Source organism: Helicoverpa armigera, chromosome 28, assembly GCF_030705265.1.
Source record: "Helicoverpa armigera isolate CAAS_96S chromosome 28, ASM3070526v1, whole genome shotgun sequence".
NCBI lineage: Eukaryota > Metazoa > Arthropoda > Insecta > Lepidoptera > Noctuidae > Helicoverpa > Helicoverpa armigera.
The window spans coordinates 6,740,051-6,764,056 of NC_087147.1; the positions used below are offsets into that span (position 1 = coordinate 6,740,051).

Genomic DNA, 24,006 nt, shown 5'->3' on the forward strand with positions numbered 1-24,006 from the left:
CTACAGTGATAAGTGGAACCAGTAGCAAATATGTATAATGCCCGAAATGTGACGTAAAATTGTGAAATCCAAAATATAAGCAATATGCGTCATCGTTTAAGAATAAAAATGTAACTTATTTAGAAGGCTACCAAGCTATGATGGTATAAATATGAGAATTCAAAAATCTTTGTGCCGGCCATATTTTCATTATAACAACGCTGAAAATGAAAATTATCTAATATCTAATCCGAATATAGGTTAACACTTGTACAAGAATAACCTAGTTATAGTTACAGCCTATTTATCGTCCCACTGCTGGGCACAGGCCTCCTCTCACACGGAGAAGGATTGAGCATTAATCACCACGCTTGCTCAATGCGGGTTGGTGATTTCAGACTATATAGTCCAGGTTTCCTCAAGATGTTTTCCTTCACCTTTTTATCAGCCATTGGTGTCTAAGATATACTTAGAAAGTACATACAAACTTAGAAAAGTTGCATTGGTACTTGCCTGACCTGGATTCGAACCCGCGCCCTCATACTCGAGAGGTTGGTTCTTTGCCCACTAGGCCACCACGACTAATACACACGAATAACCTATTTTTGACCAACGACACGAGTATTCCTTCGGGATACTAGTTAAACGATTCGAAAAGACATATCAATTTAATTACGAAATGCTTACGAATCCATGAAACAATGTTTATCAAATTCGCTGACTAATCTAAGAATAATCTCTCGATATGTTAATATCGGTTATCCATCGCAACCTTGACCGTGGCCACGTCGCCTTACCTTGTAGGGTAATCGATTGATTGCCAATCCTGTATCGAAACTTTTACTCGAGTTGCATCATCAATTAATTAGCTGAGACTACATTTATCTATCTCTTCATTCGTACTTCATAAAAGAAAATATGTTGAGCTATGAACCGATGAGTAGTGCGAAGGGGCACCGTCTTGTAAAAAGTGACAGCCCCAAAGTTATGGTGCCAGTAGGGATAGGGGATTGCTTTCAATTGACCTGGTGTTTAGCTCTGGGCTGCTTCCCGAAAATCTGCCATAGAAATGCACAAAACGCCACGTGATCTCAAATCAGTACACTTTTGTTGTTTTTCTCGAAACCAAATGCAACAAAAATGAAGGAAAACCGCCAACTATAGTTTTTTCAATGAAATATATGAACCATTTACCAGGACTCGAAAAATAACACAAAATATTTGCACGCATTTGGTAATCCCATGTTACCTATATCCTGTATTAATCACTTTCGTCTTGAATGCTGATAGACTGGTCAATGAGTCAACATACTCGTTAATATTTAAACCGAGCCATTCATATTTTTTTCAAGAACATTTTTTTACCCACGCATTGTTGGAATTTTTGACGCTTTAAGCATGTAGACGATATTTGGGGCATTTACCCTGTGACGCAATTCAAACTTACATTTATAAAACTTGTTATTAATACTGATCTAAAATTGTTAATAAATAGAAAATTAGAACTGTAGTAAAAATTTAAAAGTTATCAAAACTCGCATCACTGTGAGTTAATAAAGTTTTTTTTTCTAAAAATACCGGTCTTTGAAACAGCCTTTATATTCAGAAATGAAGGTAAAAAGTGAGACTGTGAGATGAAAAGCAGGGACCTTACCTTCTTCATATAATTCCCTGAATTCTATAGATTCTATGAAGTTTCACTTCCAAGAAACTGACCGCAAATAAATCCTTTTCCTATCATAATATTGGCACAGAAAATGAAATACCTAAGTACCAGGAAGTGAGAACATTTTCCCAGAAATTGTATAGGTAAAGTTTTAGTTTCGTTTAGTATTGGCACAGACAGGCCTCTCCTAGAGTGCTCTAACCGACCAGTCCTAAGCTTCAATTATTTACTGTGACTACGTGCAAATATTAATTAACTAAAATAATGTTAATAAGCCTAACCTCTCTTAATACTCGTAACATAAGAGCTAAACCAACCGGTTTCCATTTTAACGTTAGAACCTCGAGAATACAAAAAAATAAACAATTATACATTGGCATAATGATAACAATTTATTCTAGCAGTTTCTTTTTCCTTATTATTTTATTTTAAAAAAATATTTTTAGCTTAATTATTTAAGCACAGAATGAATGAAGTTGTGGTAGTCTAATGGTCTAAAAAGCTAGTCTCTCAAGTATGAATGAGCAGGCTTGATTCCAGCTCAGATAAAAAATGTAACTTTTCTAAGTTATGTACTTTCAAAGTGTACCTTGTACAACAATGACTGCATAAAGATGAAGGAAAACATCTTGAGGAAACCTGGACTTCCTGTTACAGCCTTTTTATCGTCCCACTGCTGGGCTGCGGCCTCCTCTCACACGGAGAAGGATTGAGCATTAATCACCACGCTTGCTCAGTGCGGGTTGGTGACCTGGACTTTAAAGTCTGAAATTGGCAATCCCTCTTGAGCAAGCATGGTGGTTAACGGTCATTCCTTCTCTGTATGAGAAGAGGCTGCAGCCCGCTCGTGGGACAACAAAAACGCGAAGAATATAGATTACCTAAGTACATACTTATTTGAAGAGTCATCTACCGCGAGTGGAGGTACACTCTTTTTGCAAGTTACCGCTAGTAGGAAGTAGGAATTTGACCAGAAACCCGGGCTTAAAAATAATAGAGTATTTGAAAAGGTAAATGCTGATCTTCAAAACTAACGAAGAGTATTTTATTACATTTTATGACAGGAAAAAGGAGGTTTCGTGGCGGCGTATTTACAGAGTGTACATAGCCAAAACGCATCCATAGGAAACTGCTCGCTGATACTTTGTAATGCTGTTTTTAAATTTGTGATTTCAAAGTATACACGAATTTTGCGTACTGCTCGCGTATAATTCGTAGCTTAGACGTTCACATGCATCATTCCAATTTATACACGGTCAAATTTAACTATACAAAATGTATATTAGGTAAAGCATTAAATAAAAATGGCTTTGAATCTGAGTTTGTTTATAAAAAATGCTAATTAAACAGGCTTCTTTTTAATATCATTATTCGTCCCCAAAAATTTATGTTGCCTTCTAAATTATAAAGTCAGCCACAATTAACGAGCATCTAATAATACTATCTTAGCCACTAGTTATCTTCTAAGTAAACCACTCTAAATAGTTATTTTTTAGCATCTTTTGTAGCAGGCATTCTAACAGTAAACTTCTAAAATACTATTAAATGACATCATAAAATATATTTAATTAGCTTCTAATTTTTTAACTCAGTACGTTTGAAATGTAATCAAGCAACATGCAGCAAGCATAGCTTCTGTCACGGCTTCGGTGCTGCAGACATTGAAGTTAGTGACGAAAACGAATCGCTGCAAACAGCGGCGGCCCTAGCCATTGCGAGGCTACGTGCGGCAGGTCTATGCGAGGCCCTTTGTCCTACGTGAAAAGTCTGTTGTGAGCTAGGAGTTATTTTCTTGTTAATAAAAGGACTTACAAGCGGCGTTACCTTCTTCATAAAAGAAGTGGAAAATAAAGCACCCGCGAGCGTAGCGAGCGAAAAATTTTTGAGCTTTGGGTCACTAAAGCACCTAAACATGTACATACATATATTAAAGAACGGTGCAAGGTGAAGTCGCGAGCGCAGGGAGCGTGAAAATTTTTGAGTTTTGGGACATAAAAGTACTCTAATCATGTTAGAGTGAACGGTACTGACAAGCGAACAGCCGCGAGCGTAGCGAGCGCGAAAATTTTTGAGTTTTGGGACATAAAAGTACTCTAATCATGTTAGAATGAACGGTACTGACAAGCGAAAAGCCGCGAGCGTAGCGAGCGCGAATTTTTTAAAATTGTTTGTTTAAGGACTCTCAAATTAAACTCGGAATTAAGCACATATAAAAAGAATCCGTGACTAGATCGAGAGCCAGTTGTTTTTGTTACGTTGGTGTTCCAATTGTTTTGTTAAATTGAGAACTCAAAAAGTAAACGCAGAATGAATAAGAAATAAATAAAGAAAAATTTTTTTTTCTTGGACCAGATATATGTATTTGTATTTTTTAATTATATATTTTTTATATTAGTGTGGGTTGTAGCGCGAGGCCCCCCCAAGCGCGAGGCCCTGTGCGAAGGCACAGTTCGCACACCCCTAGGGCCGCCACTGGCTGCAAAACCGACTCACGTAGTCTTGTCTGCCCTACCCCTAGAGTGCAATTCAAAACCGCGTAGGCGCGGAGGGGCTCCAGCGGTCCCATGCGAGCTTATCGTCGCAGATGGTTTTCACGCTCACCACCGCAGCTTCGGCTTGCTGCCCGGCTCTGCCGGCCAGCCTCAGCCGCGTCGGCGGGCGTTAAAACTACCTGCGCTTCAGCTCGCAGGCCGCCTCTCCGCGCCTACACTCTAGGGTAGGGCAGACAAGACTACGTGAGTCGGTTTTGCAGCGATTCGTTTTCGTCACTAACTTCAATGTCTAATACAATGTTTTTTAATTGAACGAGCATTATTAATATCTAAATTAACATTAAATGCTAGGTCGTGTTTCAATCAAAATGGCGAGCATGCAACTGCTCGCGAATAGATTGGAATCGTAAAGTTTTTCGCGCCTATTCCAATGTATACACGATTAGTTTGCATGCGGACTAGCACTGTATATTATGGAACAAAGCAAGATACTTTGGCCACTACAAAATATATGCGAGTATTTGCGTACTGCTGCTGTATACATCGGAAGACTTCGTATAAAAAGTGAATTCCAATCTATTCGCGACTAGTTTCACACGCTTGCGTACTAGCCATGTATATACTGTAAATACGCTTCGTGGCGTGATTCATCTACTTACATTTAATTCCCACTTTTATCCTTACTGAATGGAAATATTGCTTATAATGCCAAAGTTTACTCCAGGTCGTACACCTTTCGATGATAAAGGATCTTTCATTTTACGAAAAGGTTATAAAAAAGCATTTTTTTTTTATGTTACCTACTTACAAATTATCCTTTAGTTATTCAATTCGCTGTAGGTCTGATCGAACGAAAGTGATATGGTGTTTCCACGACCCTGGTACACAAAGGGCTGGTACACAAAGGGCTTCAGAAGGAACATGGTGGGTTTTACTCAGTAAGAGTCTGACACTCCCTCACGCTGCACCCACAGCGGGAGGGATCATTTGATGACTTCCTATGTACCAAAGAAAAATGTTTTTTACCCGGGTAAGTGGAGAAGATCTCATAGGACGCGGGTGTAAGCTACTGCTGTTATTTTTCAAAAACCAATAAGGATTTTTCGCTGTTGAAAACTAAGTAACCAATCTTAAATGTAAAACTAGATAAATCGATTGCAAAAGCCACTGGCAGTAGACTTGATAGACAACTCGTTTGCCCTATAGATATTAATTCATCTAGTTTGTTGCTGTTTGCTACCTAGGCAGTTTACTTGATTCCATTAAAATTTAAAGAGCTGGTGTAATTTGATTATTGATAAAAAAGTCACGAATTAATTAAAAATATGGGAAGAAAACCTTTTTATTTATTTAATAATGTTTGAAATTATTTTCATCCAGCTAAAAGTAAGAATTTACAGAATACAGTCAAACTTGACGACATCCGTGACCTATCGCTACAGGATAGTACCCTAAATAATAATTAACCATTTGTTTTTATTTATTTTTATATTACCCATCACTGCAACCACTGCTCTTCATACATTCATTCATAAAACAAATGAAAAATAATAAATACGAAGGTAGTATTTTCCTCCTATATTTTAGTACCAGTTTTAGTAGATACCCATTATTTTAACAAAACAGTTACCAACGTATATTAACTTACAGCTATTGTTTTAATAGGAAAAATATAAAATAAATAGCTTTCTTTGTTCCAACCCACAAACAATTAATAGCATAATAAACTACTGAAATAAAAACAAAATATCCTAATAAATATGTCAGCAAATGACATTATCCTACCAAAAAAGGTTTGATCAATAATCAGGTCACGCCGAACCAAAAATAATATTTAAATGATGAGCACGCCAATTTATGAATTATGTACAAATCTATGTAATTTAAACGCACGGAAAATAAACACGAAAATATAAACCAATTATTGAAACGTTACTGCAATATAAGTTAATTATCGTACCTAAAGCAAAACAGAAACAGGTACTAATTGGAAAACAAAATGGCGACGTTTCTCTCTAGTAGGTATTTAGGGACAGTCCATATCTTCTTTTGAATAATTATTATAATTCGAGCTGAATCCAAGTGTGATGTCACAAACCTTATGTGTAGAATTTCAACGTTCCTGGAAAAAAATATAACTTGTTTAATTTTTCTTTTAGTAAATGTATTATGTAGGTACGTAGATTATTTTACTTTCAATGTGTAAACGAGAATTAAAAGTCAACTGTACGTTAAAGAAATACCAAGGTATTAGCAGTTCGCATAAAATGAAATCCTTATTGTTTGCCAGTGCAGTTAGAAATAAAAGTGACACAGAAAATAAATCAATTTAATTTACTTAAATGTGGACGAACAGAGAGCGGAGTGAAGTTATTTATATACTTTGAAATGGTTGTATGAGTCGAGCGTTTCGCAGACCGAACCGAAGCCTCATACTAACGGCAGACTAGTGCTGCGGCGGTCTCGCGTCGCGCTTATTATTCCGATGTAAGATTCTTTATCGAACGCCCGTAATACCCTACCATTCAAATAGCAAGCGTCAATTTAAAACTAAAATATTTACGCCATATTTGATTTTGATTCCCGCGAATTTAAATGTCAATTGTTCGCCGTTCTTTTTATTTCGAATTTCAAAACAGTGATTCAAATTGTGCCAGTGCCGTGTCGAGTTTATTTTTAGGTTTATTCTCATAATTTTTGCTTAGTGAAATTCTTGTTTGCCAGTGACAATAAATAGTGTGGACGGGAAAAATAAAGACTGGTTTAATTAAAATAAATAAATGTACTTGTTTTTGATCGCCGTGGTTTGATTGCGAGTTTCCTTTCATTTTTGCCTTTAGTGACGGTTTCATAAAGTCGTATTGCAGTGACTCTGTGGCAAATGAGGTTTTACTCGATTATTTTTGTTCAACATTTAAGTAACTGTGCTTCGTGCGATGAAAAAGAAAATGAGTAAGTTTATTTTTAATTAACTTCTTTATGCTCGTTGCTAATGTGAGAATTTTATATTGTTAATATTACCTATATATAATTATTTTTATAATAAAGAGTTTATATTATAAAAATATAAACAATTTTCCTCGTTCAATCTAGAATGTACGTAGGCACTGCGAGTATTTTTAAATACCTTATATAAAATATTGACTGAATGACATCAATGTTTTGGCTTCACCAAATTATACAAACACAATTTGTGTCAGTTGTATTCGTGTGTATTTATACTTATGTCGTTGAATGCATTTGATAATGCGAAGTGCGGGCTGCCTCTCCCTCCCACGTCCTCCCAACGCCTCGGAAAGGGCATTCGTGCTAATTTCAGACATTCCCTCACTCAGACAGAACTGAAAGATTTCTAGACCATAATAACATGTCTTTATATCACTTTGTTTTGGTCGTTAATAATCTTATCACTTATTCAGATAGATGAGAGTCTTTTGTTAATAGATAAGTAGGTGATGGAGATTCGATGTTCCAAATTAAAAACTGAATAAAATACAGTTGCTACCTCATTAGAATTTGAGTTTTATTAAAATATAATTTTAACATATTATCTATCTATCTGCGTATATGTAGTCGCTAAATGTCAGACTATCAGCCAAGTGACGATTAGTAAATCTGAATTTGTTATACCTAACTACTCAAAAGGCTTATCGTAAATGTTCTAAATAGCTTACTTGAAATAACATTGATAGTTCGCTGACCACTTTTAGTTTATCTTTACTTTAATAATAAAACAATGAGTCTTGCATGCGTCAGCGAATTTTTCTAAACATTTTTAAGTCATCATTGCTTACTAATATCATTTTTTCTAAAGTTAGGATGACTATCTGTTTTAGAAAGACGTTTTTCTTATGGATAAATTAATGTCTTATATTAAAGATGGGGTAGGTACTTATATTTTTTATCCAGGCATATGGAAGTAGCTCCCATGCCATGTGAGTGAAACAGGAGGTAAAAAGCTATTTAATGAGAACCGCAATTATCTGAAATCATAAATTGTCATTAATTACTATAATAAGAACTATCAAGATGCTCTTAATTTCGATCACCACGCTAGTGACGTCAATGGCTTTGAAAATAAAAAAATATGAAAAAGTGTGTACCTAATTGGTACTTTCACATATTAACGGACTTAGCGAGAATCTGAGAACTGGAAAATGGATGGAATGGATGGAAATTTTCATAGACATTCCTAGTATATTTCAAAAACCATATTGTAACCGAAGTACATAATATATTCCTCAAAAACGATGGTAAAATATAAATTGCAGAAAACGATAGCACTGATTTCTGTTTTTAATTGTTTCGCTTCTTGTTATTTTAAGAAGCTAATCAGACTACAATTTAATGAATATATTATGTACGTTACAGTTGCAATAATAGGGGTATTCCTCAAAATTAGGTTCACCCTCCGGAAAACCCAGTAAAGGAAGACGGTTATTTCACTGTTCGCCTGTTTCTGACGCTACTTATTCTTAAATATAAATTAGTATTATTTATAATTCAAGGTTTTTGTCTTTCGATTCTTAAAATGCTATTATTGTGAAGGTTATTTATAAATACTTTTGAATTTGAATTAAATTGCCAATTTATCGCTACTAATTGAGTAATTTCTTTATCTTTGTTCAAGTCTAGCAGATTGTAAAAAATAAATGAAGTAATTTATGAAAAGTATACAATAAAAACTTTTCTAAATGATCTCTTGATGCGTTCTTATAATTGCGATGGAGAAAATACAGTAACGAAATGATTTGTTACAAAACTAAAACGTGAAGATTAAGATTCTAATATAATCCAGTGAACATTATTGCGAGTAGTGACCGTTAAATGGAAATCGTGACTGCAAATCAAGATGTACTGTTAACTGCAATAGCATATCAGAAATCGGTGAACATCATTAGATACTGGAATTTTAATTCTAACAACATCATTAAAGTATTTTAAAACCCCTTACGAGTCCAATCAGTATTAGGCCTTAACAATTCTCTTCTACGGCTAAATGGGTAAGAAAATGAATAAGCAGCTTCGGCCTCAGTCACTTACGATACAATAAATTCCATCTGATGTGAAATTCGACTTTCCCACGATGCATTATTGGAAAACCTTAAAGCGTTTAAGAATATCAGGTTCTTTTCAAAGCTAAAGATTATGAGAAACATAGAATCACTAAAGAATTTGCAATAAAGTATTTAGTAACAATACTCGTCTTTGTAAAAGAGCTTTTAGTTTCGAACAAAGGTTCTATCATCAAGCCTTTGAGTAACCACTAAGCATTGCTGGGTTCCGGTTTGAGGTGCATACTTACATGTTGGATAGACAAGCTCATACTTAGAACAATATTTTTCTTTTGTACACTTTTGGATCTTTATATCTTTGATAAGTTATTGAAGATATCCGTTATTGAATCCACCAATCCAATGTGTTTTTATAAAATGTTTTATGGAACAGAAATATTTGTTAACGCAACCTATATTTCTTGCTACTGAATATAATAATAAATAACTGAAAGTTATAGCATATGGAATTCATAGAAAATTCCCTTCCTGGAATGAAGAGCATTGTGTTCACTGAAAGGTTTCTGGTTAACAACTTTTTGCTGAGGTATTGATTTTTAATAACCTCCGACGCATTTATATCGAAACGTGTTCAATCTCAGCAGACCTTCGCATGCGTCCCTTGGTGAATTGTTTCAAGTTAGAAGGATAATATACATTATAGTATACATAGCAAAGGATAAAAGTTGCTAAACAACTACTAATTTTAGATTCTAACTACGGATTAGGAAAGTATGAGTCCATAAAGTTTGAACACTGCCTCCTCGTTGGCATTTAAAGCAAGTTTGAATATCATTAAAGAAGTGGATCAAGAAATTAGTTTTCGATAGAGAAGTCAATTTTAATGTCAGTTTAAGTCCCAAAGACATTTAATTCTTGAAGAAGTTTAAGAAGTAGTAAAGTTTCAATGAATGGTAGGTATCTATTCTATATGTGTAATTGTATGTATAGCTACTGCTCTCTTATTGAATTCAAGTAACCACGTAGGCGTTTATTCCGAGAAAATCATATTTCAATCGTCGTTTGCAGTTTGAATATAATTGGATGGCTTGGGATTTTGCAACGTAAAAAATCAATCAATAGTTTTTTCGTTAGTTTTGATGAATTGGCCGAGTCTGAATTAATAGCTTCACATTGTTACAACGAAAGTCATCTTGCATCTTGTTTAACCCGTTTGTTCGTGGCTTTATTATCTATGCATTCTAGAGCTACCTACCAAAATATATAATTGTTTTTATTTTTTATTTCTATCTTGGAAATAGCGGAAATTATTATTTAAATTAAAAACCTATTCACATTTAAAAATAATAGCTTCTTTTGCATTAATCATAATAAATTATATAAAAATAAATTGAAGAGCACTTTTTGCAGAATTATGCTGAATATTTTTTTCTTCGTTTACCTCAAAACAGCTTAGCGTTTTGTTTTCTCAACTGCCAACTGTTTCAGTATAGTCGTACTAAAACCGTAACAAATCGTTATAAAACAAAGGTATATTTGTAAAATACATATAATATGTAGTAGGTATATTAATGTATATTATGATAACGACAAGAATTTTTGTAGCGATAGTTACTATAGAACTGTTTGTATACTTGACTCATTTTGGCCGCGATTAGTTAGCATGACGTGACCGAGGACGCCATTTTAAAATTTTATATTTAGAATGTCACAAAGAATTTTGACAGTTTATTTAAATTACCAAACATTTCAGTTATGTGACATTAAAAGAAGTACGTACACGTGTATTAAAATTCAGAGAATATACATAAGTCTAGCTGGAAAAATTCTATACAGTAAAGTTAATGCAATTTTCTGGAATTTTCCTCATTCTCCATATGAAATGGAAAAAGATTTCTAGACGTCCTTCAACCACTCGGTAAAGGGCTCGTGTAAAATGTTACCGAGTGCATTTGTACGAAGAAATTATATATATCTTTCTCTTTGATGTTAAAACATCGTTTTTATTGCGTTTATTTTCTTCATGGTTTATCATTTAAATATACATATGCGTGATATATTTTATGAGCATACAACTAGTTAAAAGTTAGGTACTTAGTAATATATAATTTTTAATACACAAAGAAGAAAAAACGACTGCGAAGTCATAATTTAGAATATTTGGCTCTGGGACATACCCAAGAAATTTTATAGGTACAGATTTCCTTATTATCAGACGTTGAGGAAAAAAAACAAATTGTTAAGACTCGGCTTGTCATGACTATGATGACTGTGTTATCCCGATACAACAACCAATTTATTTATCACTAGCAGTTTTCCCACTATTTCCATACCATACCAGAATAATATATAGCCAACAGTGAAAGAATTTTTCAAATCAGGTCAGTAGTATCGGAGCCTTTACGGTACAAACGAACAAAAAAAACTTTCCTATTCATACATTAGCTTAGTATACCTAGATTAAATAATAAAATAATGTTGAGTATTCAGTATTTTCCTCAATGAAAGCGTTGTGCCGTCTTGCTGAAATGAAAGTCAAATCAATGGCATTAAACGAAGCTTGCTATGTTTGCTTTCTCAAATCTAAATGCTATATAAACGTTTTGAGTAGTATGTATTTGTAATAAGCACCTTATTTTATAAACCTTTTCATAAAATGAAAAGAGGTTAGTATGTATGTGGTTAATTGTTTCTTGAAGGGCAATGGACCTTTGGAAATACCGAATTAAATTACATAGGTACAATATTTATACCAAGAAAAATATTATTCTTAAATTAAGACTTTATTTATTTACAAGGAGAATTCAGTAAACAGGACACAGGTATACCTATATTTGTGTCAGTCATCGATCGTGCGTGTCATTTCAATTCCAGTTTGACAATGCACCAAGACATTTTGGAACGATTATACCAGACGAAACAATACCTACGTAGTAATAGTTACATCACTAGTTTCAATGCTGTAGAAATCTATTTCTGTTCTCGTTAAAACAATTCGTTATTTCAATTAACTTATCACCGATTCGTTATTGTCTTTCGAAATGACAGTTATGCCATCTTGGTTAGATAGAAAAAGTCCGATTTTATTTTTAAAATATTTAAATATGTATGCGTCCTCTACGAAGGTCGGTTTATGCTCTATGATTTCCGTTGTCTGTGTTATTTTATTTTTATTTTCTTTGGTTTTTATGTCTTATTGTTATTCCAGTGTAACTTTGTGCTTACGTTTTATATTTAGCTTATAATCATTTAATAAACTGCATTTTATTGAGAGATTTTTAATGTTAAATAATACTTTGGTGTGATATACTCGCATCATTCAACATATACATATTAAACGCATTATAAGCTCGGTTAGGCATATGATATTGCGTCGTTTTTTAGGGCAGTCCCTAAAAATATGAAACGTTGGCCAAGGCCGATAGAATATGGTACCTATAATTATTTATTTCAGGCTTGAAGGGCCCATGCATACCGTCATGCGAATTCTGGCCAGTTGATTTGTTAATTTTAACTGAAATACCTATGTGCCTTAGCTTAATTTAACTACCAATATTATAATGCGGATAAAACTGGTAATATTTTCTTGTCCAAGAATAATAAATAGGTACTGTTTTAAAAATCTAGATATTTACAGTTATCATCAAATTAGTTTGCAGTAATCAAAAATGTATTTGACAAAAAAAAATCTACCTTCGGAATTGAGAAATTCCTGCTTACCGTGTATGAGAGGGACTGACGTTGAGTCTCTTGAGTGAGACAAAATTATTTGACAAATACTATAAGAATAAAATGCAATTTGTAACTGTAAATTAATTCTCCTTCAATTAAAGGGACAGGATTGTTTTTTTATGCAAACCGACATGTTTGTTCGACATTTTATTGAGTACTGCAGTTTCGACTGGTTTTACCGTTCTCTCAGTAAATGTACCCGTTTTGACTTAATTCTCATTACGTGCGCGATATTTTAAGTGGTACTATAATAATAATTATAATTTATGCTTGAAATGTATTTATGAGAATTTATACGTAAAGTTATTTTCGTAACTAGGATATATTATTCTTATTTTCTTTATAACTAAAAATAAATTAAAATGATGTTATAAAATAACTAAATGACGCATTTATATATTAAAGTAAGGATTATGTTATGGCACAGGATTCCATATGCCAATGCTACGGACTCTTGATGAATCACAATACGAGTGTGTTGACCCAAGGCGTATGGTTTTTATTTATTAGGAAGGTAGGTACTTAAAATGAGATCATTGATATGATAAATTCTAGGCCACACCAAAATCATTTACTTAAATAATTAAAAAAATCTAATTTGATTGTTAAATGATATTATATTTTCTTTTTCTTAATTTTCCGCTAAAAGTTTCACGCGTTCGAAATAATTTAACGTAACAGAAGTTAGCCATTTTGGAATCGCAATAGAATTTTTAACAACAACATTTACTGATAGCCCAGCTCATCTTATAACTTCAGACTAGCCTAAAGGAAATCTTAATTATATTTACTTCTATCAGTATGAAAGATTCAAAAATAAATACGTAATCATGCGTATATGTCACTCAAAGCAAGTAGGACAGTATATAAATCGTAAAGATAAATTAGTTAATATAAATTGATTGGGTTGGTACCTACTGCGAATAACTACACTAGTGCAATGATTCACAAGTGTCGTGTCAGGGACTCTAAAATTTACAACTAGTTCTTAGTAATATTTAATGGGTACTAAATTATTTTTAATGAGTTAATAGCTCGTTTAAATATTTTGAGGATAAATGCTGCTTCGTATGATATGGTTGTTCTGAAGAGTTGTAATGGGAAGCAAAAGACTTGAAAAGATGCGTGCGAGAAGAATAAAAATATTTTTAGTTCGTTCGAACCGATTTGTAAAAGTCTTTCACTGTTAGAAAGCTACACTTTTCCCGAGTAACATAGGTTATATTTTATTCCGGTAGGAAAACGCATTTTATATGTATAGAAAAATATATTCTAAATATTGCCGCCACCACTGCTAGGTATGTAAGTACTAAGTAAATAGTACGTTTTGGCTTTTGAGTTATTTAAAGTATTAGCACAGATTACTATAATAGATAAAACAATCCCATTTTTGGGGGTTGCATGGCACATGGCTTTTTATCGTTCTGTAATCTAAAATAAACAATATGTCGCTGATATGCTTACAAATATTGTAATTCGTTCTAGAAAATAACTCGAAAACATATCGATTTCGTTGTAAAATTTAAAGAAAATAGTCAAGTTAGTAAAAATAACAATTAATATAAAACACAAGTATTTCGTTCAAAAGTTAATTACCATGATACGCAGATTTACTTGCAAAACGAAACAATTGAGTGGCCTAATTTGTAAGAAAAGCGTAGTACCAACACAACGCTACCTAAAATGTGAAATCTCGTGCCATTACTAGAACAAGCCAAGGCAAAACTTTACGCCTATTCCTTCATACAAAAGGTCGTAAAACAAACTATTTTTATTATAATCGAGTATAATACCGATTTTATTTATCACATTACTCCGTTATTAGATAAAGTATACGTATCAACCGATAGGCAACGATAGCTTTGCCAACAGAACGCACCTGCTTTTCTTGCGTGAGGTTGCATACACTGCGCGCAGTGCTGACAACCGTATAGATAGATACGTAGAATTTGAATTTGGAATTCTGTCGAATAAAATGGCTGCGGTTTTTTTTTGTTGTTTTTGTCTTAAATTATGTTTTTTTTTTAATGAAAATTTTATGCAGCTGGCAACCGCAAAATTTATTTTAATTTTATGTTAATGCTGTTTTTCTTTAAAAAATAGGTACTCATATGTTTATTAATGTCTAAAATTATTACTCGGAAACAATTGGAATATAAATAATACTACCTACCTTGTATATATATATTTTTTAATTCAAGTAGCTATTATTTTCCATTGGCAAAATAAATACAATTTTCTCACGATTTTCCGGTACCAAGAAATAGGCTTGAAATAGAGTTAAAAATAGTTATTCTAATTAATCCGCATTTTAGATAGGCAAAAAATATTAGACACGTATTTTTCATTTTAACAAAATGTTGAATATTTACTAAGATATCACGCAACAAAGTTTGAGTGCGGGTTCGTGACGTCACATCTATGTATTTGTTTGAACTTAAAAACGACGAAACACAAAATTCAATCGTTGTATCTTCTTTGTTTGTGAGAGAAAATACCTACGTTTCCATTATTTTTGAGTTTTCTGAAAGACTGACTAATTACTTTTTTTCATTCGCCATGCCTATTATATGTGTATAAATACCAACCAAGGTCGTAGATAATATTTAAAAAGAAAAGATGGAATAACTCAATTTCAAAGTAATAAATAAACGCAAATGGTGATTATGATTAACAACGTAGAGTTAGGTTATTAAATGTATGAACTTTTCCTTAATTTGCCATATCTATTTGCAACGCCAAAAAAACATATTTTTCAACACCCACGTTTTAAAATGACACAGTAATATATCCCAAGCTTTTAATGTCATATTTTTTTAGTATTTTATCAAACAACTACATTTTACGGTCGTACCTAAAATTGTCCCTATAGGTAGCCCCTAGCCCACGCCACGCCTACTCAAAGAAAAACGAAGGTTCAATGACGGCCTCGTCATTTTACGAATGCTTGTAACATACAAGAAAATGTAGCTTCGTAGTAGGATAGTTTTTATCGATCGTCAATTGACGATACCGTGCGTATGACGTGCGGTCTACGTAGCGAAGACAATCATTGGCAGCATATGAAACAGCTTCGCGTAATATGTTTATCTGGCCTTCAACTTGACTCGTCCGGACAAACGGTGACCTCGCTTACTTTCTGACTTTTAAACGTTTCGCCTTATCGAATTATCGTTATTGTTCGCTATCTTGGGTATTTTGCTTTTGTTGTGTACGGTTTTGATTAGGTACCTATTAAAAGGTTGGGGTTTTTTTGGAAAATTTGGTACTGGTCTGGAAGATTTTCCGATAGGTTACGTTTTATAAAAACGTGGTCGCTTTCCAAAACACGCGTAGGAAACTATGTACGTACTTATCAGAAAATAAATCGAAATCTTCTTTATTTTAGATGCCTACCTGAAGGCTTCAAATAAAGAATAATAATTTTACTAATTTACAAAAACATGTAAACAAGCATCAGGCACGTAGTAGATGCATTACACAGAAATACCGCAGAAACATGACACTTGGAATTTGATACTAATTAAATAAGACATGTTAAAAACTATATAGCGGTTGCCACAAAGACAAATGATGTTTTCGTTTCACGTGTACAAGAAAAGCCATATTATTGTCATGCAAAGTGCATTCACAAAGGTTTTTATTATGACAATATAAGGAAAAACATTGGTTTGTAACAAAACGTTGTTTGTCGATGATATCAGCCCTAGGTTTTGGTCGGGAGATATCGCAAGCGTTAGGGGAGTCCTGACTGGAGTAGTGGACTTAAATAAGCTGATGATAAGGACAATTTTATTTTTACAAACAATTTCGGCCGTTCCTAATATTTTATCTATGAATTGTTTTCGTTATTGCAGATAATAATTTGACATTACTTACTTATATGAAAATAAGTTCTCTAGTAAGCAAATTAACAAAGACAGAATAATGGGAACGTCCATAAGAAATATCAAAATCCCATGCTGGTAACAGGGTCTCGAGTTCTCATCCAAGATAGGAACTGTTATTCCAACTTATGGCGGCTGGATTTCCGTCAACTGTTGACCTCATTGTAAGAAAAATAATGTCCATATGTGAGCATTTGGCCTTCCCCTATTACCTAATATCAGGTTTATCAACCACGTTACAGATGATATAATTAGAGTATCCTTCTTCAGGTAAAGAGGTGCAGAAACGATGGCGCTCGATCCGCGACTCTTACACGAAGACATTCAGGCAGGGCAAGTGCGTGCTCCCGGAGCAGTGCCCCCCGGGCAGCAGGCGTTACCAGTACCACCAGCAGATGTCCTTCTTGCTCAAGGCGCTGCAGAACAAGTGAGTCTTCTTTAACTTCTTCAAATTTCGTGTTGTGTTGTTTTGGACAAATGTGTAATCAATCTCTCAGCTCAGCTTAGTAATTTTATTCATGTCGAGACTAAAGTTTTGACTCGAAAAAGAGAAAGCAAACCCCTAACGCAAAACTATTGGGAACTCGTATAAAAAGCTGTTTGATTTTAACGCCTGTATTGATTGAACCTGAAGACGGATTTTTATCAATTATAACTAAGAATTGTGACTAATCTATTAATTTTGGTAATTACAGAAAACCAAGATACTCCCAAGACAAATACGAGTCCTTCTCAGAGATCTCAAACTCCCCACAGCATCCGCCCCCAGAGGACGTTATGCTGAAAATAAAAAACGAAACCATGGACAAACCATTAGACCTCAAAACTAAACACGATGACAAACCAGAGACACAGGACAAATGCAACCAAGCTACCTGCATAGACAAGCCAAACTCCCTCGAAATCAAAATTGATGCGAACTCCATTCTGCCAGAAGATCATTTTGATGACGACAAACTATTCATGAATTCTTTAATACCTTTATTTAAGAAAATGAATGATGACACGAGATTATTGTGTCGGATTGAGGTCCTAAAGATTATCAGGTACGCGTTACAAGGTCACAAATGTTTCGAAGCGTTAAAAGTGGCTGAGGATTCGTTTGTGAAGGAAAGGAGTAGTGCGGCTCTGGCTAAGGAAGAGAGTAATGTGTCCACCAGCTCGCAGAAGAGCCAGGAGTCAAGACTGGCGATGACTACGAGGTCAGCTGATGGGAGCAGACCGGTTAGGAAACGGAGGGTAAGTTGAAATAACTCTAGTTATAGGAATAATTGATAGCAATTCTGTGGAATTCTGCGAATCTAACTGCTGCAGAACAGTAGTATCATTTGTTATGTAAAAAAAAATCGAAGATAAATTTGTAATTTACTGACTATCTAATAATCTTGCTTCTGGTAATTAATATATTCTGTTTCTTTAACTTTTAGGTACGCTCACCGTCGCCCCTGCCAGTGCCAACGAAAAAGAGAGGGCCAGGCCGTCCTAGAAAGGTATCAATCTATTAAAAATTTCATGTAACATCACACCTATTTTGACAACTCGAGACACAAGTTCCACTCGGGAATTACTTTAAACCATAATTACTTTGCTTCGAGCTCACACTTTTGCATAGAATCAGTTTATTGGAATAAGGAACTAGCTCTTGGCATGGGGAACTATTCCCTATAATACCCCAACAAAACATAGTCGTTGTTACTCGGCTCTAGCATCTCAACCTATTTTCTCAACAGTGAAAAACATTTTTCGAATTGGTTCAGTAGTATCGAAACCTGAAAAATGTTTCCTCTTTGTCATTTACTAGCCGTTTTCCCGCGGTTTCACCCGCGTCCCGTGGGAGCTACTGCCCGCACCGGAATAAAATATAGCATATGTTACTCGCAGATAATATAGCTTTCTAATGGTGAAATAATATTTAGAATCGGTCCAGTAGTTTTTGAGTTTATCCATTACAACCAAACAAACAAACAAGCAAAGTTTTCCTCTTTATAATATTGGTATAGATATTAATTAAACACTTGTCCATCAATTCCAGGTGCGGCCTCCCCCCTCAGACTCTGACGAGGAGCAGGTGGCGAGGAAACGCCTGCCCAAACTGAAGGTGTGCGAGTCTCCGTGTGACGAGGACTCCTACAGTCACGCCACCAGTGTTGCTCAATTGTCCACGCCGCTGTTTATGAAGGTAGGTTTAGCTACTTAATGAAAGAAAGCAAAGAAAATATGCACTTTTAGAAAGGAGGAAAATTACTTGAGACTGACCCCGCAAAGCTACTCAACCCTATGTGTTATGCTGTGTTTATCCTAAACATTACATATAAAAAAGCCGAGTCTCTGTGTTTACGCTTTCACTGTAAAAATAAGAAAAACTGTCGAGCTATATTGTTTTATAATGGCATGTATTTAACGCGGCGACTAAGTAAAACGAATATAGGTTTAAAAAAATAATAGAGTGGGTACCATTTATAATGGGTTGGCAGCTAATAAGGAGTATCATAATAAGTAAAAGGTGGCATATTAATATATATCAATTATGAGGTCCGTTTTAATTTAAACTAGCATCAAGTTTTTCTTTTGGCAACTGAATTAATATCTAGGCGAAAACTTAATGATGACAATAAAATTGAAAATGGGCATTCATAAATAATACAAATCAGGTTCTATTTAAAATTGTTTGGGTGAAGAATAACTATAAACTAGCTCATATTATAAATATATTGTGCGACTTTTTAATAGCTTTAAATAAACTCTAAAATGGCATGAAGAAAAAATATAAGTAAGCATGCGACATGTAGCAAGCATGACTTCTGTCACGGCTCCGGCGCTGCGGGGCTCCGGCGGTCCCATGCGAGCTTATCGTCGCAGATGGTTTTCCCGCTCAAACTACCTGCGCCTCAGCTCGCAGGCCGCCTCGCCTCTCCGCGCCTACGCGGTTTTGAATTGCACTCTAGGGGAAGGGCAGACAAGACTACGTGGAGTCGGTTTTGCAGCGATTCGTTTTCGTCACTTTTTTATTTTTTCGTCGTTTTTTTAATTGAAGGTTATAAATGGCAATATGCTAAATAAAATGAATCCAAATTAAATTCTACCATCTTCATAGTGCGCCAAGTGAGATAATACCACCGCACCTGCCGCCGTCTTCATGAAATTATGATAGCAAAATATTAATAATTAAATCTTATTCCTTTTTATTGTACTCCTTTTAATATTTAGAGCTATCCACAAAGCGAAGCCTGAAACTGGGTTTTTAGTCGGCACGAAATAGTTGGTAATATATTATCTTTGCCACCCAACTAACATTATTAGTCGCCAAGTCATTATAAATAGCTCCTCACCTAATATTTCAATTGACTGGTATAGTTTATTTGCTACCCAAACGCAGCTGCTAGTTTTTAGTTTTTATAACACCCTTAATTTGGAACCTTACATATTATAATAGTCGCCAAAATATTTAATCGCTGCCAAGTTATTTTATTTGTTGCAAACATTTGTCGACTTTTAAGTTATTAGTCACCCGGAAAATAATAAGCCTTTTATAATTATATTTAGAATAATAGTGCTTACATACCTTTCTCGATTGCATTTGCACGATCGTCGTAGATTCACAGATGGACCTAATGTCATACTTATATTTTGCTCCAAACCTGCATGTAGGTAATTTCTTTTTTAACAATCGTTAATATTATAATTTTTTGTTCTTCCAGATATACAACCTAGAGAGGTCCAAAATCGCCCCCGCTCTGCCGACATCGACTCCACAAAACATGCAGGTTTCTATCAAAACAGAACCCATAGACACCGAACCACAGCCGAGTTAAACTATTCACTTAGGTTACACTTTTTAATTCGTCGAAATATGGCGATTGTCGCCTCGACCAATAGGAACACGACAATTATGGTCTGAAGAATAATTGTCACCCAATGGGCTAAAAGTGTTTGACACTCTGTTCGTTCGTAAGTCTGTGGTTTTTATTACTGAGAGTAAAAATATGTGTTATGCAGACGTTATTGGTGAAATGACTCGCAAATGTGAAAAATCCATTTAAGAGGAACTACATCATTGTATAAAGTAGATAGGTCTATGGAAGGGAAATAACCTAATGTTATTCAAGTGTGTTTTGAAGTAGAATTTGAGCTATATACATACATATATATAAATGTTGTGATTATATTTATAGGAATGTTGATTTATATAAGACCTAGAAAAATTGGTCGAATGTCAATAGATTTTCAAAAAGGAAAGTTTTTTGATGGTTCTCGCGGCTAAAAATTTAAAATAAATCTTTTACGAACTGAGGTTGCCCAATTTATGTATAAGTAAGTATACCTACTGAAAGTATTTATTTTCATATAAATATCAAATTAAAAAATAATACAATAAAAAATGTGAGATTGTAGTGTTAATTCAGAATCAGATTTGTGAAAAAGCGACAATATTTTGCTTATATACATTCAAGAAGTTAGTTACTTTGAAGTTATTCTGATGCATACCTACATTTTGTATATGTGCTAATTTATGTCTGCTTTTACTATGGAAAATTAAACAAATATAATGTGTTGAGCATTGCTGAAAATTTTGTTAGAGATGTAGATTTCATTCTCAATTTTGACTTCAGTTCTATTTTTCAATTTATTTCTGCAAATTGTGAAAAAAAGCGTACCTGTCTATTCGCAAAATGTATTATGGTCTATGAGTAAACATAATTGGGAATGAAATCAGCATCTCAATATTTTGTACGTTGATTGTGGTGAATAAATGTGATATAGTTTAGTTTTGCCATGTAATTACTATTTTTAAGTTTAATTTTATTGTTAATTATTATCTTGTCTTCGAAATTACGAACCTTTGTGAGATTAGCCGATAAAATATGTATACTTAATAGTTGCGCATGTACGTATGCCAATTGTAATACGTTTTTTGTCAGCACACACAAATGTTAGATATCTGCTTATCTCACAAAGGAAAAAGAAGTGTAGAGCATTATTGTATTTAATTTGCGCACATTTACGCGATGTAGAATGGTTATAACCCAGATATTGCTGTGGTCAAGACTTTTTTGTATGTTGGGCCTCAATTTGAGGCAGACTTGTGTTCTACGCCTCAAATCGAGGCATAAAACATCGATAGTGATATTTGCTCACTTTTCCAAACCACGGCTTTAAATTTACTTTTTGATTTAACAGTATGGCGTGAATAAGAAATTTATTTTAGTTAAAGAGCATTTTCTAGTTGTTAGTATTATGTTAAGTGTTAGTACACGGGGAAATTCCTCTTTAGTTAGTGAGGTACATAGAGCCTCAGGTACCAAGATACAAGTTGTAATAAATATGTTAATTCCTGTACATAATGGCCGGTGTTGGCCTAAGAGTTGGCCATTGTGTACAGGCCAAATATTATGTGTCGAACACAATACGATGTTGAATAAATGTGTCGTTTATGTATGTACATTCCTTAACTTAGGAATATTGTAGGTTTACGAGAAATTATCACGGATTGTATACCGACGAATAAAAATAAAAGATATTTTATAAACATGCATGTTTTATTTTTGTACATTGAAAACTTAATTCGAATGTAAAATGTCGTCACCAGGGACAGTAATCGAAAATTCACTGAATTTGACTTTCAATCCTTTTCTCAAAGGCGTACAGCACATGGGCCCGACGACACACGGGTTTTTATTCAAAGAAAACGCCATGGGACACAAACGAAGGAGTGTCCATGTTATATTGTCTGTGGAATATTTCACGCACACCACATCGCCTTTTCTTGTCATGCGAATGTAGAACTTACGAGGATTACCGGTGAAGACACCTGAAATATAGATGTCTTATATTATTTTCGAACATAGGTATTGCTTAGGTAATGATATGACGGTCATAATGAACATTTTCACTGACATCCCCCTACGTAGCCCCGACGATATATACTTTACAGGCTACAGTTATAAAGTCCCTTTTTATACCCGCTTACGCACGCTTAAGTCTCATTTGGTATATAGGTACAGTTTAGTTTTCATTATAGGTATCTTCACTGCAAAACATAGACAGGACAAGGCTGTAAGGTGAGTTTGAAATAACGGAAATAACCGCTGTTTTCACAAACCTGTGGCCCAATCAGAGACTTCATTAGTAAGGACACTGCTTATCATTGGCTGGCCGTCATTGTACTCGATGCCTGCTTTCAACCAGTGTTTATCGTCCAAGAAAATCATAAGCCCAGCTTGGTCGTATAAATTCGTAAACTCAGCTTCTACGCATACCTGTGAAATTACCGCCAAAATTGGCTATTTTGAATTTTGACAGCAATTTTGACGTCAAACGTCAAAATATTTTTTTTCCTCGGGAAGCCGGATTTTGATGTACTTTTTTATAGTACTTTTAATTTATAGGGACAGTTTTTATTTACTCGAGTAGATAACATAAAGAAAATGAAAAACTTTGCTGTGCCTGGGTAATGTTGTTTCCATGGCCAGAAAACCAATACCTACGGCTAATAAGAATACTGGCTGATTTGTTTGAAAAACCACACGGAAAGCCATATACAGAGAAAAATATATATTAAAAATAAAAATCTAATGGCGTTTCAAGCTTATTTTGACCAAAAACGGACAGGATCATAGCAGTTTTAATATATCACCAGAGGTACCTACCATTACAGAAGGCCCATTTTAAAATTAGTAAAAAGTTTGTAGTTATTTTGAGATGTACTCTCGATTCTTGTGTCTTACTCAAATCAAATCAATTTTATTTACTAATCTCTGGTTTTTGCGGTCTATTGGGCCCGGGCCCCAGAATTATATTCTAAATAATAATAAAAATAACCTTAAATCTTACCGAAAATGTAAAGTCGCCTTTTATTTCCAATCCATACACATGACCGGTATTATGATGAAAATTATACCAAGTGCCTTCCCAATAATCTGTTTTCTCATCCGTGGTTACATTAAGAACATTTAAATTATTGATTGACCATTCATTTGGCTTGTTTATCCATTTAAAGTCCTCGAGATTTATTTGATGAAACTTACTTGAGTCCATTATTTATGTTTAACTTCACAATTTAATGTGAAATGAAAAAAATCACCAATACTATGCTATGTAGGTAGATATAATGTGATATATATAGACAGTGATGATTTGTTGTATCTTATCAACAAGAGAACAACAAAACACTTCATTCAAGTGATTTCAGATTATGTTAGCCATTTACTTTATTATGAGTAACATGTAGACAAATG

At 34.2% G+C, this 24,006-nt stretch overlaps 2 protein-coding genes across 4 annotated transcripts in view; one reads left to right on the forward strand and one right to left on the reverse strand.

Moving 5' to 3' along the window:
- LOC110371438 (uncharacterized) overlaps positions 1–22,298 on the forward strand; it is a 42,577-nt gene extending 20,279 nt beyond the window's left edge. Inside the window, exons 1-6 of one of the 3 annotated variants that reach the window (XM_021327702.3) lie at positions 6,551–7,089; positions 17,042–17,198; positions 17,467–18,010; positions 18,199–18,261; positions 18,804–18,950; positions 20,470–22,298. In XM_021327702.3, coding sequence (XP_021183377.3) covers positions 7,074–7,089; positions 17,042–17,198; positions 17,467–18,010; positions 18,199–18,261; positions 18,804–18,950; positions 20,470–20,583 — 1,041 coding nt within the window. In that variant the 5' untranslated portion in view covers positions 6,551–7,073 and the 3' untranslated portion in view covers positions 20,584–22,298. Of the gene's footprint in view, positions 1–6,550; positions 7,090–9,148; positions 9,153–17,041; positions 17,199–17,466; positions 18,011–18,198; positions 18,262–18,803; positions 18,951–20,469 lie in introns of those variants that run through there. The other 2 variants (XM_064042472.1, XM_021327701.3) reach the window with 2 other exon arrangements.
- LOC110371439 (uncharacterized) lies at positions 22,290–23,945 on the reverse strand. The gene is made up of 3 exons (XM_021327703.3): positions 23,603–23,945; positions 22,872–23,028; positions 22,290–22,580 (listed from the first exon to the last, which is right to left on the reverse strand). Exons 1-3 carry the CDS (start codon positions 23,804–23,806, stop codon positions 22,330–22,332), a joined length of 612 nt encoding a protein of 203 aa, XP_021183378.3. The 5' UTR covers positions 23,807–23,945; the 3' UTR covers positions 22,290–22,329.
- Between the last annotated feature and the right edge of the window lie 61 nt (positions 23,946–24,006).